The sequence below is a fragment of the Fragaria vesca genome, linkage group LG3 (assembly GCF_000184155.1).
Source record: "Fragaria vesca subsp. vesca linkage group LG3, FraVesHawaii_1.0, whole genome shotgun sequence".
NCBI classification, from domain to species: Eukaryota; Viridiplantae; Streptophyta; class Magnoliopsida; order Rosales; family Rosaceae; genus Fragaria; species Fragaria vesca.
The window spans coordinates 5,967,454-5,984,480 of NC_020493.1; the positions used below are offsets into that span (position 1 = coordinate 5,967,454).

At 37.3% G+C, this 17,027-nt stretch overlaps 1 protein-coding gene, 2 non-coding genes and 1 pseudogene across 4 annotated transcripts; 2 read left to right on the forward strand and 2 right to left on the reverse strand.

The window, feature by feature from the left end:
- Positions 1-1,747: 1,747 nt before the first annotated feature.
- LOC101303972 lies at positions 1,748-5,038 on the reverse strand. Its single transcript, XR_184207.1, has 4 exons — positions 4,987-5,038; positions 3,713-3,912; positions 3,178-3,296; positions 1,748-2,453 (listed from the first exon to the last, which is right to left on the reverse strand). It is a non-coding gene; the product is annotated as an uncharacterized LOC101303972 (transcript).
- A 341-nt stretch (positions 5,039-5,379) lies between these two features.
- Positions 5,380-7,397, forward strand: LOC101303400. The gene is made up of 2 exons (XR_184204.1): positions 5,380-5,772; positions 6,290-7,397. It is a non-coding gene; the product is annotated as an uncharacterized LOC101303400 (transcript).
- Positions 7,398-10,678: 3,281 nt separating this feature from the next.
- LOC101310104 lies at positions 10,679-13,532 on the reverse strand (annotated as a pseudogene).
- Positions 13,533-14,327: 795 nt separating this feature from the next.
- LOC101309133 (zinc transporter 8-like) lies at positions 14,328-16,450 on the forward strand. 2 transcript variants are annotated; one of them, XM_004293779.1, is made up of 3 exons: positions 14,328-15,103; positions 15,192-15,341; positions 15,929-16,450. In XM_004293779.1, the coding sequence occupies exons 1-3, from the start codon at positions 14,540-14,542 to the stop codon at positions 16,244-16,246; spliced, it is 1,032 nt and encodes a 343-aa protein (XP_004293827.1). In that variant the 5' UTR covers positions 14,328-14,539; the 3' UTR covers positions 16,247-16,450. The 2 variants fall into 2 exon arrangements, with proteins under 2 accessions (XP_004293827.1, XP_004293828.1); XM_004293780.1 differs by having other exon boundaries at positions 14,328-15,031.
- The last annotated feature ends 577 nt before the right edge of the window (positions 16,451-17,027 follow it).

Below are 17,027 nucleotides of genomic sequence, written 5' to 3' on the forward strand. Positions count from 1 at the left end.
AAATTTTATCAAATAAACAAAAACTATAAAAAAATTTAAGATTTGTTAATAATAGAACTAAATGTAATAAAAAATTAACATAAAAAATGACTTAATGTATTAATTAGTACACATATTTAACTAATAACTCCATAAAAAATATTAATAAAACAATTGAAAGGGCTTTAGGGCGGGCTTTTGGGAGGGCTTTTTAGGGCCGAGCTGGGCAGGCTATGATGGGCATGTAACGGGCCGGGCCAAGGCTTTGAACCCTCCACCCTAGCCCGACCTCATGCCCTATGGGCCGGGCTTTGGCCCTTCTGGCCAATGGGCTGCCCACGGGATTTTAGGCCCGCTGGCCAAATGATGACCCTTAATCTCACTGACTTGTATAAAAAAGACGGGCATGGACTTGAAGACTTCTTAGGTCGTTTCCACCCTCACTGTTTAAGTCGTTAACAGAAGATGGTTCTTCATGTATCCTATTCAGGGTAGACAAACAAATGATGCTTCCTGTAAAGTTGTACCTGTAAAGTTGAAGCATCATTTGTTTGTCTACCCTGAAAAACAGTTCAAAAATAAAGTAACCTTAACCAAGCAAGAAAACCACACATTAATGAAAACAAAGAACCTGAGGAGAAGTAACTCACTATCAGTTGCAGTTTCTCACATGGAAGCTACCATGTTGCCCCAAATAGTTATCCAGGGACAGAGATGATCACACACATTAATAATTCAGATAATAACAAAAATCTCAGATATTGACATATCTCAATGATTATCAAAATGACACCCTCAGCAACACCCTGATACTAAAATGGTCACCCTCAGCAACAACATACCCCACACCGATACTGATATACCCAGGAAAAAAGAAATCAGAACCACAAAACAAAAAAGGAAGCATGAGAATTTCCTGAAAATTACTTATGGACGGACACTAATATTGAAATGGTCTAATACTTATACACACCAACAGTGAAACGGCCAGATAACATTGAGGAATTTACAACAAATGGTTAGCAATATTGCAACCAAAACTGAACAGTGGAAAAACCATATACCCTGACCAAGCAATTACTGTTGGCAAAATTATCAAATGAATCAGTACGGCTATAGGTTTTTCATGAATTCCGGTAAACAAATTTCGCTTTCAAAGTACAAAGGGAATTCTTAAACAATCACAACAACGGAATTAACCAAGTTTTGAGTTTTGTTTTATGATTTGGTTGAAAATATCCTAACCGATTATTCTCAGAATCTTGATCTAACACACACACACAACAACTAATCAATCATGTGTTAAATATGAAGCCAATAATACAATCAGAAAGAAAATCCTGAAAACATAAAATTACAAACATGAACCAAAGGTGTGACTGATTAGGTGGGAAGCCAAATTCCATACGGACCAATTACCCCAAACCCTAATTATACATTGACAGCACAAAATGAAAGTGAAGGCCAGCTACTCAGGAAACCTGGATGTGATAAAAGAACCAAGATTGGAATCAGGAACCCATCTGCCCGAGTTCAATCATATAGTTCCTAAAAACACATCTCTGGAGTAGCTATTTAAAAGCAAGCGAAATTGGACATATCTAGACTGTCATAAATAAAGAAGCCAATGCACCAACCAACACCTAAAGATCCAGAAAACCCGACAACAGAGAAAACTGACTTCCGAAGGAGAACCGTCCTTATTTATCAGATAAATTCGAATACTCTCATGCCTATTCGTCCTAACCAAAGTAACATTCGGAAGAGATACGAATGAGTCCACACACCTTTAGAGACCTTAATGTACACAAATGCAGCCTAAAACCATTTATGGCCTAGCTGTGTAATGTGTATAAACCCTATCATATATATACCCAATCACAATCCACAATTGACTACAAATCCTATTACAGTTCCTCCAAAAGCTATTTTCACTTTGACAAATGCTGTTTGGTTTACATATAGGCATGTGTGACCATTCGACCATACATCAAAGAATACTCGTATGCAAATTCATAAGTTACAATTGAGGAAAAGGATTTTTTATTAGCGGTCTTTATTTGTAATGTCCACACTTACAATTTTATTAGTGCTCTTTATCATTACAATTAACCCAATGACCACAATCAGTAAACAATAAAACCAAACTGACCCCAAATCATGACAGGAACAATGCAACGAACGAAACACAAACAAACCTAGAGACCTAAACAAACTCAAATTGCAATCACCCCATTTGCCGAGTTAGTAAATGAGAAGGAGACAAACTATCCAATGAACTATCACACAATTTGTAGCCTAACACCAAGTGTATAAAAACTCAAACATCAACATTGTAATTGAGAGGCAATACCTTAAGTCAGTGAGGCACAGGTGAAGGGATACTGGCACGAAAAACCTATGTAAGACAAAAATAGTCTAAGAAGCTTGGCTAGAGTTAGGAACCTTATCACTCCATTGAGTATCTGAACCGCCTGAAATTTAAACAATACAGCTTTCTCTTTTACATGTCGTCATATTATCATACTAAATACTACGATTCACATTTGCATCCAAAAGGGAAGAAACAAAAAAAGAAAACAGACAATCTTGCCAAAAAAAAAAGACAATGGATTAGATTAGCTCTGGCATTTTTCTCAAAGTTATAAAATATTGTGGCGGACATTTGCCACCAAAGATAAGGCTGAAGTGGCTAGGTTGACTTGGTGATGTGCATCTACGTTTTTAATTCAACCAACATAATATGTATAAACCATGAAAGCTTGCAGAAGCCAATTAAACTCAGAAAATTGCAAAACCCTACCGATGGAAAAAGTGAGAAACTGCAGCTGCAAACCAAAAATTTACTATCCGGAAGGCAACTATGGCCAAGCCGACGGCTGTGTTTGGTTGTCGGTAAGGGAATGCTATTCAGGCCGATCTCAATATCTACATGCACGTTTGATTTAATTCTCAAGTTAATGAAAATGTTGAGCTGATGCTGATCTAAGGAGCTAAATAATGTGGACTTGTTTCAACTTTCAAATGCTGTTGAAAGCAAACTATGAAGAGGGCGGGAATAGATATATTGTATATCCAGGGTTTGAAATAATAACACTCAAGTTGATGAATAAACATTTCAAATGTCATATATGCAAAGTCAACAACGTTAAAATACATATAAGCTAATGATGCTTAAGCAAAAACGTACGTACATACCTGAATGTTGGAATATAAGCATACATGTATGCTAATGAAAATGGCAGGATGATACTGGCAGAAGCTTTGGTCTTGCTTTGATGTAGATACCGATAATTCTGCACTGTCTTACATACAAACTGCAAGCAGAGTGATATGAACCTTCAAACATTCAAGTCAATTTTCGACAAAAAAAAAAAAAACATTCAAGTCAATGAATCACTACTTTTAGATATAGATATATGGAATCAAATTTCCAAAACTGAGGTCCAAGTCCAACTCCTTGTCAACTTACATAAACATATACATAGAATTTGGAACATGAATGGTTGAAACTTGAATATTGAACTATGACAGAGAAGATGACCTCTTTGGAACCAAGAATCATTCTACAAAAAGCTTCAACCATACTACGAAAGTAAACTAAAGAGAAAGAAAAAGCAATTCTCTCGGCATCAAACAGAAAAAGAGGGAGGAGAGTAATGCGGGCCACAAACATGTTTATCATATTCTTGTAGGAAAAAAAATAAAACAGAACAGAAGATGAATGACATACCGGGATGGCGAAGATCAGCAATGGAGATACAGTAGAACTGAGGAAACCTATTGAGCCCGATCGGCACGGAAACCTGATTGGCGGTGAGCGAATCACCAAATGCGGAAGCAACGACTGAGAAATCAATTTGGAGATCACGACAGAAGAAAATCACCCATAGGTTTCAGCACCCAATGAAACAAATCGCAACCCAAACAACCCTGTATGAAATAAGATTCATAGTAAAAATGAAGGTTTTTTCATTTAAATGGTCTAATACTTGTAAACAGCCAAATAACATTAGGAATTTACAACAAATGGTCAGCAATATTGCAACCAAAACAAATTAATGTTGTTTTGGTTTTTCATGAATTATCAAATGAATCAGTACAGCTATAGGTTTTTCATGAAATCCTGTAAACAAATTTCGCTTTCAAAGTACAAACGGAATTCCTAAACAATCACAACAATCACATATTTTGGATGAACCAAAGGTGTGACTCATTAGGTGGGAAGCCAAATTCAATCCGGATCAATTACCCCAAACCCTAATTCTCTACCTCCACCGAGATTCTAGACTAAGGATTATACACTGAGACCTGTCAGCTAGCAACATTTTGCTAGATGAAGACATGATTCCCAATATCTCAGATTTTGGTTTGGTCAGACAATTCATGAGCAATACAGCAACTAACAGCATAGCCGTTGCCAAAATATGAGTAAGGTTTATTTGATGAAACATCCAAAATATGAGTAAGGTCTATTTGATGAAACATAACATTCATTCCTACATTTCACTTGTGTCAAAAATGTTTCTTGATCTAACAATAAGAATATCCATAATGCAGGGAAAACTTTTCACCTGAGTATGCAAATAGAGGTGTGCTTTCAGAGAAATCAGATGCATATAACTTTGGTGACTGGTGCCAGAGATTCTCATGATGCCGAGAGAATAACAGTCCAGGGTGATGCCTTAACTATGACTTCTCTCTACAGATCCCTTAACCTCACACCGGCAATGAATCAAATTTGAATTTTCTTTTTTGATATTCTAACAGTATGCAATGTGATTAATTCATGGTAATCATTGCAAATTTTCATTCATTGTTCATATAGGCAATGAATCAAATTTCTGTTCTAGTTCATACTAATATTGAATGCCACTAATCACATCTTGGTTGGACCAAGAAAACAGACAGCAATAACCAACAAACATATCATTGCTAATATCAAAACACAAATACAATTGAATCAAGAAAACCAAAACACAAACACATAAACCCAAAACCACCTGCCTTTGACGAACCCCAAATCAATCGTTTGAGAAAGTAAGAAGCGGCGCAAATCGAGAGGAAAAAAGCGGCGAAGAGCGAGGACGTAACTCGCAGTATGCAGAGAGGGAAGAGAGAGGAAGAAAGAAGAGGTAGGCATCGATCCAGTCCAGCGGTTAATAAATATATAAGAGCTAATGGCAAAACTGCGAATAAACGGGAAAGCGGGACAAACATGTAAGTTCGTATGGGTAATGGCAAAACTGCGAATAAACGGGAAAGCGAGACGAACATGTAAGTTCGTAGGGATACGTATAAACCATGATAGGGGCTGTACGCGTTTTAGTATAGAGTAAATAAGATTGCACAATTATGATTCACAAAAGCTAAAACAGGAACTTCAGCTAAACTAAGATTGTACATAAACCATCTAGTTTTCAGGTTTGGGTGAACAAGCCAGTAATACTCTGGTACATACAAACTAGCCTAAAAAACATGATCTGACTCCTATTTAGCTTCAGACCCAAAAAAAACACTCCTATTTAGCTATAAAATTGTTACACACTTTTTTGGCACTTCATCGGTGCGCCTTCACCGCTTTACCGCTTCACTCTTTTGAGCTTTGGGTTTTGGTTGCTCGCTCGACACAGAAAGAGAGAGAATCGAACTGGGGGATGAAAGGGGGGAGAGAAATCAGAGAAGCGAACGAAAGGATTTGATTGATTAAGTAGTTTGATTGTGGTGGTTCTTTGAAATGATTTAGTCTCAGATTGACAAAGCTTTTCCGAACCACCCTACGTTGGTCTTGAGGTAATATTTTCAACATCAATTTCATTCTATAAAGAGCTGTATAATCCAATCTGTGGTTCACTTTGTGACCCATTTTGATGTGAATCGAATTTTAATAAACCTCTCCATAATCAACTCATACAGACAACATCTGGCTGAGTTGTTTGTGTGGTAAAAAAACAGGATTCTGATGGTATAAACTTATCCAAACTAAAAAGTACTGCACATGGCTTTCCTATTATGCTGCGGGGCAAAATGGGTTGGACAAAGAACAGTGCATACCTCTTTCTTCATTATATTTTGTTCACATGTTTGAATATGCAAAGGAGTTCAGTGTTGCCAAACATTGGATTTTGGGAAAATTTAGGGATTTTATTGTTGAAATTCTTAGTGGCTATTTGGTACCTATGATTGTTGCGAATTTAGGTGCAATTAAATTTGACATTGGTCGTTGATGAGTGTTTGATGAAAGAAAGGTATTTCTCGAGAGTTTAATAGGTGGCAAGATGGTTCATCCTTTTTAAATAATTGTGTGCAGATATTTGGTATGGCAGAGAAGGAGATGGAGCACATGTTTGAGTTCATTTTGCACAAGAGTAGCACTGGATCCAATTTCTTTTCAATAGCAGCTACAATAGTTTGAGCGATTAGTTCCTACCTTCAAATTACTTTTCAGTAGCAGCTGCAATAGTTTGAGCCATTAGTTCCAAATTTCCAAATTCTTTCCAATCTCACCTCCAATAGTTTGTGGTTGGAAAGTTGTTATGAAGTTTGATTTGTATAAGTGGTGTTTACTTGCAGGTGCCCCCAAGAGGAAAGACACTGCAATTAGAGACCAAGGTTTACTGCTATGAACTCGCGACCATGAAATAGTTGGGATTACTCTGCACCAACAATTGATGAGGTAAGTTTGTTTTGAACATTTGGACTTGGGGTTGTGGATTGTCTCATTAACTCGATTCAGTCCACCTTCAGTAACCTGCATGTGATGGATGGGTTCATTTGATGGTGTTAAGGTGATGAAACAGATATAGAGTTGAATGATTGAACAGATGGAACTCAGAATATCCCCATTGTTGGGAAATACATTGTGTAAATCTTCATTTCAGGTCAAGGAACGGAGTAGGCATGAGCAAGGAAGGCACAAAGAGCATGGGCAAAGAGTAGCTTGAAGCAAAGATTCCAGTTGCTTCAAGCGCGCATTTGTATTAAATAGTTGAAATTTGTTACTCCTAAATTAATATAGATGTGTCATGCTAGAACTTTTTGTTTTGCAGAATGCAGTTTTCTTCTAAAAGCTTAAACAGATACGCTACAGATTAAACATATAGCAAGTTTGATGGGACTTGGTTACGTCTTTTCTGTAATCTTTCAGCTTTGTAATCATGTTCTCAGATTTTTAATTTACTTACACTTATGCACAGACTTTGTCTATTCACCACAACTTTAGCCGCATTACTGAAAGTAAATCCCTTATTATTTCAGTAAGTTGTTGAAGGGAAGTAGTGGAAATGTCCACATTATATTCATAAGCATATTGTCAATTGATGCAAACATTGGAACCAAAAGGTAAATGTGCGACATATTTTTGACAATTTTCAATTCCGCGTGAATACATTTAACCTATCTATTCTGTTTTTGAATGAATGCATAATACTAGCTTGCAAGGATTTGAACTTGATATAGTCAAGTCTGTCAAGAGAGAGGTGGTTATATGGAAAGAAAAAGGGTACTACTGTGCAGAAGCTAATATCAGAGAGTAAAGCTATATGCTCAAAATCTAACAGTTAAGAGGACACAGTTAATGTTAAGAGTGTACAGTTTGTAATAGTTATGTTCTTGATTTGATTGGATGTGAGTTGCAGGTTGAGACAAGGAAGATTACTTAAGTTTCATATCAAAAAATACATTCAGGGTGATTGCTATATCTACTTATTCATGAAATTTTCAATGTAATCTTGAAATTTTGGATTATATATATGATAAATTGAACAATCCAAAAGTATACCGCAACATCGTGCGGGTACCTGACGAGTATAGATTATAGATAGTAATTAAAGTTACCGACAGATGTGCATCGTAACTTTTCTATCTAACACCGTAAGTGGCAGCTTCTTCAACTGCAAATTTTCATGTCGAAACTTTTTATCAGCCACTGTGGACCTTTAATCAATTTATGTACGATCTTCTTGCAGGTTTCTGACTGAACAAGGTAATCACTGGTTACTGCATGCCAGGAATGACGGGGTACGACCTACTAAAAAAGAAATTAAGTTACCATAAAATTCAATGATTATGGATGTGCGACCTTTTAATTAGTGACTGCTCATCTAACCTACAACCATTTGCCATCTAAACATGAATCGCTAACAACAATGGAGATATGTATACACAAACTCAATAGTAGTTCAGCATGCTCCACCGATAAAAGCCCCTTTAAAGGTTCACAGCCACCGCTCAATGCAGTATCGTATAAATCTCGAGCTAAAAAGTCCAAGCTTATTCTTTTGGTAGTGTTCATTAGAGAACATTGTCTTTTTTTTGTTTGTTTAATCTTAGGGTATGGTCATGATGTGTTAATGTTTTTCATGCATGAACTTTTTTATAACAGGAATGACTCATTTATCATTTTAAAGATATATTTTCTCACTTGAGGACACATGTGAAAAAGTATTTACCACTCTAAGGACTCGTGTTAGCATTATGATCGAGGATGTCTATTATTACTACTTTAAGGACTTAATGTACAAGTTTGCGATAATTGTATGCATGTCATACAGTTTTTTTTTTTTTGAACTAGAATGTCATACATTAATACATTGTAAAATTTCTCTTATTTTAGAACCAGTTCTTTGTGTGTTGAATTCACAACGTACTACTTGAATTGAAGACAGTGCCACTTGACCAAACAAAACTGGGCAGCTATTGTTATTTGACACAACAAAATTTTCATAAATAATGAAAATTAAAAATACAGTGGTACTCCCTAATCTGATCTTTATAAATATCAATACTCTGATAAGAGGCCCAGTTCGCCTTTAGCTTGAGCAACCAACCGTTATACATGTTTGAGCTTTAACACTTCATTTAGTATTTTGAAACTCCAAAACAGAACTGCGCGCTATGTTCTATTCCATCAATTGGACATGAGTTTTGACCAAAATGTCTATATTATAGTTTAGAATCGTCCGATGGAGATGATCCGATTTGCTAGTAGTGAATGTCGACCACAACCAATTTAACAATTTGGCTTAGCAGTAAAAAGTTAAAACAGTTTCACTGTTGATGTTTTGGTCGATAGTGCTATGTAATATATTTCTATATATATAATTGTATATATGAGAATTGAAATTTACATTCCAAATTTCATAATTCACACTATTTATTTTCTCTTTTAGTAACTTATGTTTTGTTTTTATTAATGTGTGTTTTGTCTTTTTATAAGTATTTTAATCCAAAAAAATAAAAAATGTAGATTGTAAAATAAGGAGTGCAAATTTCACTCTTTATATATAATAGTATTAACTTACTAATAATGCTTAATGAACTCTTTAACTTATCGGGGTTCTTATTCCTTACCTCTACTACCAACCTCCAATCTGTTGACTATTTTGATTATTCTCAACCCATTTTACAAGCCGGACCATGAGTCCTGATTGGTATCTTCTGAGGAAGATTGGGATGCATGGACTCAAAGTCGTCTTTAACTCTTTATAATGGGACGTCCGGTGATGAATGAAGGTGTTCCGTGTCTTAGACTACTTCTCAATTGAACTTGGTGAAAACATTAATTGAAGAGGACGTCTCTGAAACAAAACAAAAGACGACTTGGACGAGTCGTCTCTCGACTAGCTTCTGTATTAGCAACCACAAGCTTACACTACATATATTTATATATATATATATACACATACATGGCCCTTCCAATGAGGGATCCCTTTTTTTTGTTCATTTCTAAGGATAGGTCCACACCATTAGATCTGTTTTTTAATGGGCTTAAATGGTTGAGATTAAAACAAAAAACTTAACACTTATGTCAAACTTACACCGTTCAAGATTATTAAAAATAAATCCCTCATTTAGATGACTTAACGATTACCAAATTTTCTAAAAATTTGTAGAAATGATCTACTCATAGAAATGAACAAAAAAATGGATCTCTCATTGGAAGGGCCCTGTATATATATATATGTTGATATCTTTGCCAGAAGTTAGCTAATTAACGACATGATGACAACATCACTCTCCATGGCTGCAACTGAAATCATTGTGGAATATATCAACCGATTTGATTTGTTTGCAGTTGAGTCCAAGTTGCGAGTTTTTCTATATGGAAGCTATGTTTACTAGGCCATGCATGTTCAACATGTATTGGATGATGATGTTTGGGCATCTGGTTTGGCTGTCCTGGAATTTATAGAGACTTAGCTCTAGATTGGAACATTTTTCAACATTACTGTATATATAGGAGAAATCGTACTAATCTAGTACCTGTCAATTGTACAGTATCATGATGGATCATGTATGTGACAATTGTTTTGTCAAACATAAAAACAAAATTTAGGTATCATGTATACTCTGCAAAATGAATCCCCTGCATTGCTGATGTGCCAATGACCCGTACGCATTTTCACTCCTCTATAAGGAGCTCTTGCCATTGGAAGGTGAACACCACCCCCCAAATCCCCCCATGTTATTCATACGAAACAGAAAAGTATACAAACCAAGAGGGGGATTTCAGAACCTTACCTCTTAAAAATGAATTTTCACAACTTTCTACCAGAAACAGAAGCTAAACTTGATATATCATACACACCACACTGACAATACAAGTGAAAAAGAAAAGCATAGCTGATAAATGTTGCTGCCATTACCAAAATAACAACAGCAACATGTAGAAACCAATGAATATGTGTTTTGTCTCCAATCAGGTTCTTCTTTGGAGACGAGCTGCTCTCAATGCAATTGCCAGTGCTACTTTGTCTTTGATGTGATCAAATAATTGAAAATAGGCATACCTCCATGACTTTTTCAATATCAATGTGCCGCACACACTCCAAAAGCCTATGATGAATCCGAGCACCACGCTGGTATAGAAACCAAGCTTTTCATCATCATCTCTATGATCTTGTTTCTCATGTACATGAGGCTCATGCATGTTGTCTTCGTCTTCTGGACATTTTGGAAGTGGAAATCCACAAAGTGAATTGCCCTCATAAATAGATGGATCAACGAGCGTCTGAAGTTGGTTGCCTGATGGGATCCTTCCAGTCAACTTGTTGTGAGACAAGTTCAAGTGAGACAAGAATGTCATATTTGAGAGACTTTGAGGAATGTGTCCTGAGAGCCGGTTCTGGGAGAGGTCAAGAGTTTCGAGCCGGTACAAGTTTCCGATCTTAGAGGGGATACTTCCACTCAATTGATTCATGGACAAGTTCAAGGTACCCAATGAAAGGAGGCTGCTTATTTCTTCAGGAATTTCACCTTCTAAATCATTTGAAGAAAGGTCAATAATGGTCAGAAGCCTTGCGCTAGTGAAGTATTCACTTTCTCTTCCTTTTGTAGTCGCAGTTGTTTCCTCAAACTCACTAAAGAAAAGCCAGCTATTATCCGGACCAGAGACTAGAGAAGTCAAATTATTCAAACACTTGGGAATAGTCCCTGAAAATCTGTTGTGACCAAGGTCTAGGAACTGAAGGAAAGGAAGACTGCACAGTTGGTGAGGAATATGTCCACTTAAAGAGTTTGATCGCAGTTGTAGCCCTGTGAACCCAGATACATTTGATCCTATCCAAGAAGGTATGCTTCCAGTGAATTGTTGCCTCCAAGAGAAAGTCTGTGCAAAATTGAGCAATTTTGCAAGGCGGAAGGAATTTCTCCGCTTAACTGATTGTTGTCCATCTTTAATATAGAAAGATGACTTAGAATACCCATCGAGCTTGGAATATTACCAGACAAATTGTTCTTTGAGACATCCACAAAGGTTATGCCGCTCCACAAACTCCATTCTTTAGGGAATTCTCCAGAAAACTGATTGTTATTCAGAGCAAGGAAAAATAGAGATTGAATGCTGCAGATAGATGATGGAATAGTGCCATCTAATTGATTGTGGCTGAAAATTATGTGCTCTAGATTTGGAAAGTTGAATTGGAACGGAAGCATTCCGCTGATTTGGTTGCAAGATAAATCCAAATGATGGATTTGGGAAGAGATATTAGACATCCATTCCTCTGGTATTGCACCTGAGATTCCAGCATTCCTAACCTGGGCATATGAGAGCTCGGTTTACGATTGCAGCCATACCGGAAAACCAGGGCCTACTCGACAGTTGTCCATGGAAAGTGATTGGAGCTTGAAAGGAGGAATCCATTCATAATCGGTCAAGTTGAAAATGATAGGCACAGGTCGGTTTGTGGACAAAACTATATTCTTTAAGCTGGTGAGATTTATGAAATGGGCTTCTGTTAAACTGCCTTCCCATGAATTATCAGACAGATCAAGGCTAACGAGCTGACTGAGTTGTCCCACACTTTCAGGAATGGAACCATTGAAAAGATTTCCACCCAAGTGCAGTGTCTTGAGGGATGATGATAAGTTGCTAATAATAGATTCACGAATGGATCCCCGAAAAGAGTTGGAGCTGAGTTCAAGATGCTGGAGGCTTTTCAGCATTCCTAATGAACTAGGCAACTCGCCTTCCATCCCACAACTACTTAAATCTAGCGACTCCATTCTATTGGATGAGCAATTTGAAAAACCACTCAAAAAGTCTTGGATCCCGCCATCAATCTCGTTATCTGAAAGATCTAATGACTTTAGCTTGCACAAGTTTCCAAAGAATTTGGGAAGTAATTGACCTTTGAGTCCAATTCTCCATAAGTCAAGGTGTTCTAGAGATTTTAGTCTGACAAATTCATCTAGAGAGCGGTGAAGGAAAAGATTCCACCCTAGATCGAGTTTTGTAAGACTAGTAAGATTGAACATCCATTTAGGAAATGAGGAATTGATATGGTTATGCGATAAATCAAGGACCAAAAGCGATGTGAAGTTATTAGTGGGCAACGAGAGAGGAAGCTGGTTTCCATCAATAGAACAAGATGACAAATGCAACTCTAAGAGCGAAGGAAGCTTGTTAATAGCATGTAGCCAACTTACTCCTATGCTGCTAAGGTTCAAAAGTCCAAGGTTCAGGTGTTTTAGGGAAGATAGATGAGAAAGCCAATTCAAGTTTTTAGATGGAGGAAAATAATTATTATAGAGATCAAGATAGTTCAAGTTTGAGAGGTTACCGAGAGATGAGGGTATCTCTTCCACAAATGAACCATACCGTAAACTTGAAAGATTGAGATACCTCAAATTTTTTAGCCCCCCAATGAAGTTGAGAATGCGAATCTCTTGAAAATTATTTAAGCTTAGGTCCAAATAACTCAAATGTTTCAAGCCCTGCAAAGAAGGATTTATTAACTTACCCCCCAAACTAGATTTTTGGTACTCCACGGAGTTCCATTCGTCATCAACACCACCAATGTATGGATATGGATTACGGAGATCAAGCTTGACAACATGACCAGTGCGGTTGTTGCATGAAATCCCTCTCCATAGACAGCATTGCTGACCCGTCCAAGAAGAAAGCCTTCCAGATCGATCAATAAGATCTTCCTTGAAGCTGAGAAGTGCCTGTCTCTCTTCCTCCACACATGATTCTACCACAGTAGTACTAGTATACCGGCACAAAGACACGAACAGTAACATGAGCAGGAAGTTTCGAAGGAAGCGATGAGAGTTATGGTTGAAGAGAACATGGGAATCCATAACTTTGAGGCTTTGTTTAATTTGTTTCAGATGGCAGAAGAAGGTACCCAGCACAAGTAATATATAGAAATATGAACTCTTAATACGTACGTATTCCAAGTTCTCATCGTCATCTTCACTTCACTGAATTGTATATCAATTACCTGAAGAAGACAGGCATGGACTTGAAGACTTCTGTAGTTTCCAACCCTCACTGTTTAGGACCTTAGGTCGTTTTTAGGACTTTTCTCTACTAGAGAGACGTCTACATGCAGCTAATCGTTCTTAATTAGGTGAACTAATAAGACTCTGAATAGCAGCATAGACTTGGAAGACTCACCTTTCTCCCTCAGTCAATATTGTACGTGTACCAGGGTCCAGGGATATATGGTAACATTTAGGTCTTCTCTCCAGAAGACAGTCATGCCACGTGTACTTTATGGACAAATCTCATTCGCTCCTCCCTTAAACTAAGATTGGGCTTATCAGCCATGGTCTGCTCCTCTTGGAGTAGGCACGACGATCTTGGGCCTAAATTTAGGTGGATCACCCATTTGGGGTTGTGATTACTCTCTTTTCACTTCAACATTGACTGCATCAAATACCGGACATTTTGATAGAAACTAAGACGATCAGATTCCCTTGTAGCATTGCTTTCTCCTCTTGTGATTTAGCTGTATGGATATTCCAGATGCTGTGACGGTACACTTGCATATAACTCCAATACTCAGCGCCCCAAAACTTGGAATTTTGCTAGAGGGGGTAGTGCCGCAGCACTGGTGAGGACCAGCTCGTTTCAACTCAATAATGCATTTCTCCCCTGTTTTGGCCTCTTTTTCTCCTCTCACTGATATCACTCCCCAATTATTATCTTTGTCTCTGTCGACAATTACCACTAGAAGAACCATATAATCTATGTGTGTGTATATATATATATGAGCATGGACACATTTCCAGAATATATAGTTCTTATCTTCATTCTTTTCCGTTCTATAAGATGAGAAAGTTTCAATCTTATTCCAACACTATCTTCTTCCTCATTCTTCTACCTGTTTTAGTATCTTCGACCTGCACATGTACTCGAAAGCAAGACGAAGATCGAAACCAATCCAAGCAACTGATCACATACAAACTAGTTGCAATCGTTTCAGTTCTGGTTTCTGGTGCCCTAGGAGTCTGCCTTCCATTTTTAGTGAAGGTTAACATACCATTTCTCCATCCTGATAACGACTTCTATCTTCTTATCAAGGCCTTTGCAGCAGGAGTGATTTTAGCGACTAGCTTTGTTCATGTGCTTCCTGATGCTCAGGAGAGTCTGACAAGCCCTTGCCTCAGTCAAAAGCCATGGGGTAAGTTCCCGTTCACTGGTTTTGTTGCTATGGTTTCGGCCATTGGGACATTGATGATGGAAGCTTTGGCTACTGGGTACAACAAGAGGTCTGCTCTTAGCAAACCTCAACCAATAGATGGTGATGAAGAGACAAATCAGGTTCATGGTTCTGCATTGGTGTTAGAACCATCAAATTCGTCGGACACGATCCGAAATCGTATCATATCTCAGGTAATTCACCAGATCATATCAATCTTTCTTTGCAATTGGTACAAGTGACCTGCAGGAATGAACATGATGAACTTGGTTTTGTGTTCAGGTTTTGGAGTTGGGAATTATTGTCCATTCGGTGATTATTGGGGTATCCCTCGGTGCGTGTCAAAAGCTACACACAATCAAGCCTTTGGTGGCAGCATTGAGCTTCCATCAATTTTTTGAGGGCATAGGACTTGGTGGATGTATCTATCAGGTACTTGATTAGTTAGTTTCGGACCAGCATAATATGTTTGCATGAAAAGCAAGAACCAAGACGACTAAAGCAACGTACGATAAATGTTCCTAACCTAACTCAACTCAATAGCCAAATTATTGGAAGTACCTAACAGTCCACCGATACTATGTGCTAAAAATGTCGGCCAAACCTACACTAGTAGGTATTCATAGGTGAGCTACACTAGTTTCAATGTTTCAGAGCATCATATTTTCGGTTTAAATTGCTAACTTTCATTTCCTTGTTAAACACCTTTTGTTCTGAGTGTTGTTCTTTTTATTTTTGTTCTTATTCCTTGCTTTCCAGGAGGCTAGGCTTGGTTTTGTCCCATTTGTTTTAGGTTTGTGGCTTGATGCTCCAGATTGGTCTTAACATATTGAGCTAACAAAGAAGCGTCACGAAACATAATGATTGTAGCTTTTTAATGCTTTTTTTTTTTCATTAATAAAATTTCGACTAAGCACGGATAGTTAATCAATTTTCTCTTCCTTAAAAAATAAAAAAAATAAAAAATAAAAATTTGCAGGCCTGATACTGATTAAGCTAAGTACAAATTTTGCATACAGGCGAAGTTCAGCCATAAGACAATGGCAGTGATGGTGGGATTCTTTTCACTGACGAGCCCATGTGGAATAGGTGTGGGCATAGCGATCTCCAACAGCTACAATGAGAATAGCCCCACTTCACTAGTTGTTGAAGGACTGCTCTTATCAGCATCTGCAGGGATTCTCATTTACATGGCACTCGTTGATCTTCTTGCTGCAGATTTCATAAACAATGCCAAAATGCTAACCAATCCCAAGCTCCAACTTGGGGCCAATTTTACTCTTCTTCTTGGAGCAGGGTTTATGTCACTCTTGGCCAAATTAGGAGATGAATCCTAAGTTAGTGAGTATTGTACAATGACATGATTTGAATGGATGAATCATCACTTCACTTGTTCAACGAAATACATGGACCATTTTCAAAGAGCTTCAGAGACAAACATTATCCCTCTATCATCATCTTAGTATTGATTTAAAGGTTTTTCAAAGAGTTTCATCTTAGTATTGTTTAATGAAACATCTTGATTGGATACCGTATATGCCACATAAGCGGACAAATATGATCAGCTCTGGTTCTCTAAATTGTGATTGACATGGCATTGCTTTTAACATAAGCATAAAATCAGCACCCCCGACGATATTATCATATGATTCTTGTCTTTGTAGTTTGAAAACGTCATAGAATTCCATAAAAGATTTCAGTAAATACGACATTACATTATAATCTCAATATCTCATTGTTTCATATCAGTATGTTCTGATTTTCAGGTCTAAAAGAAAATTTCCCAAAGGGTGAACTATGGTCATTGTAGAATAATGTTTGGTAACATGTAGGACCGTCGACCAACAAAGAATAGAGTTGCATATTTTATTTAGAAAATGACATCTTACTACCATAAGTAATAACAAAACACAGAAAAACCACATTTCAATATATTTAAACAAATAAGGACATAAGCTCATACCCACAATGTATACTACCATGTCCTATCAGTAATTTTTACGTAAAATACCCAAAAAATCATTCTTTTCTAAAATATCTACAAAACTGCCATTACCTCAAAATACCATTTTTTCACAATTTTCAGACCTGGGAAACACACTGATCTCTCTCTCTCTC

Coding starts and splice junctions, on each gene's coding strand:
- LOC101309133 (XM_004293779.1), top strand. CDS start 14,540: ATGAGAAAGTTTCAATCTTATTCCAACACTATCTTCTTCCTCATTCTT. Junction 15,104..15,191: donor GAAATCGTATCATATCTCAG/GTAATTCACCAG, acceptor TTTTGTGTTCAG/GTTTTGGAGTTGGGAATTAT. Junction 15,342..15,928: donor TTGGTGGATGTATCTATCAG/GTACTTGATTAG, acceptor TTTTGCATACAG/GCGAAGTTCAGCCATAAGAC.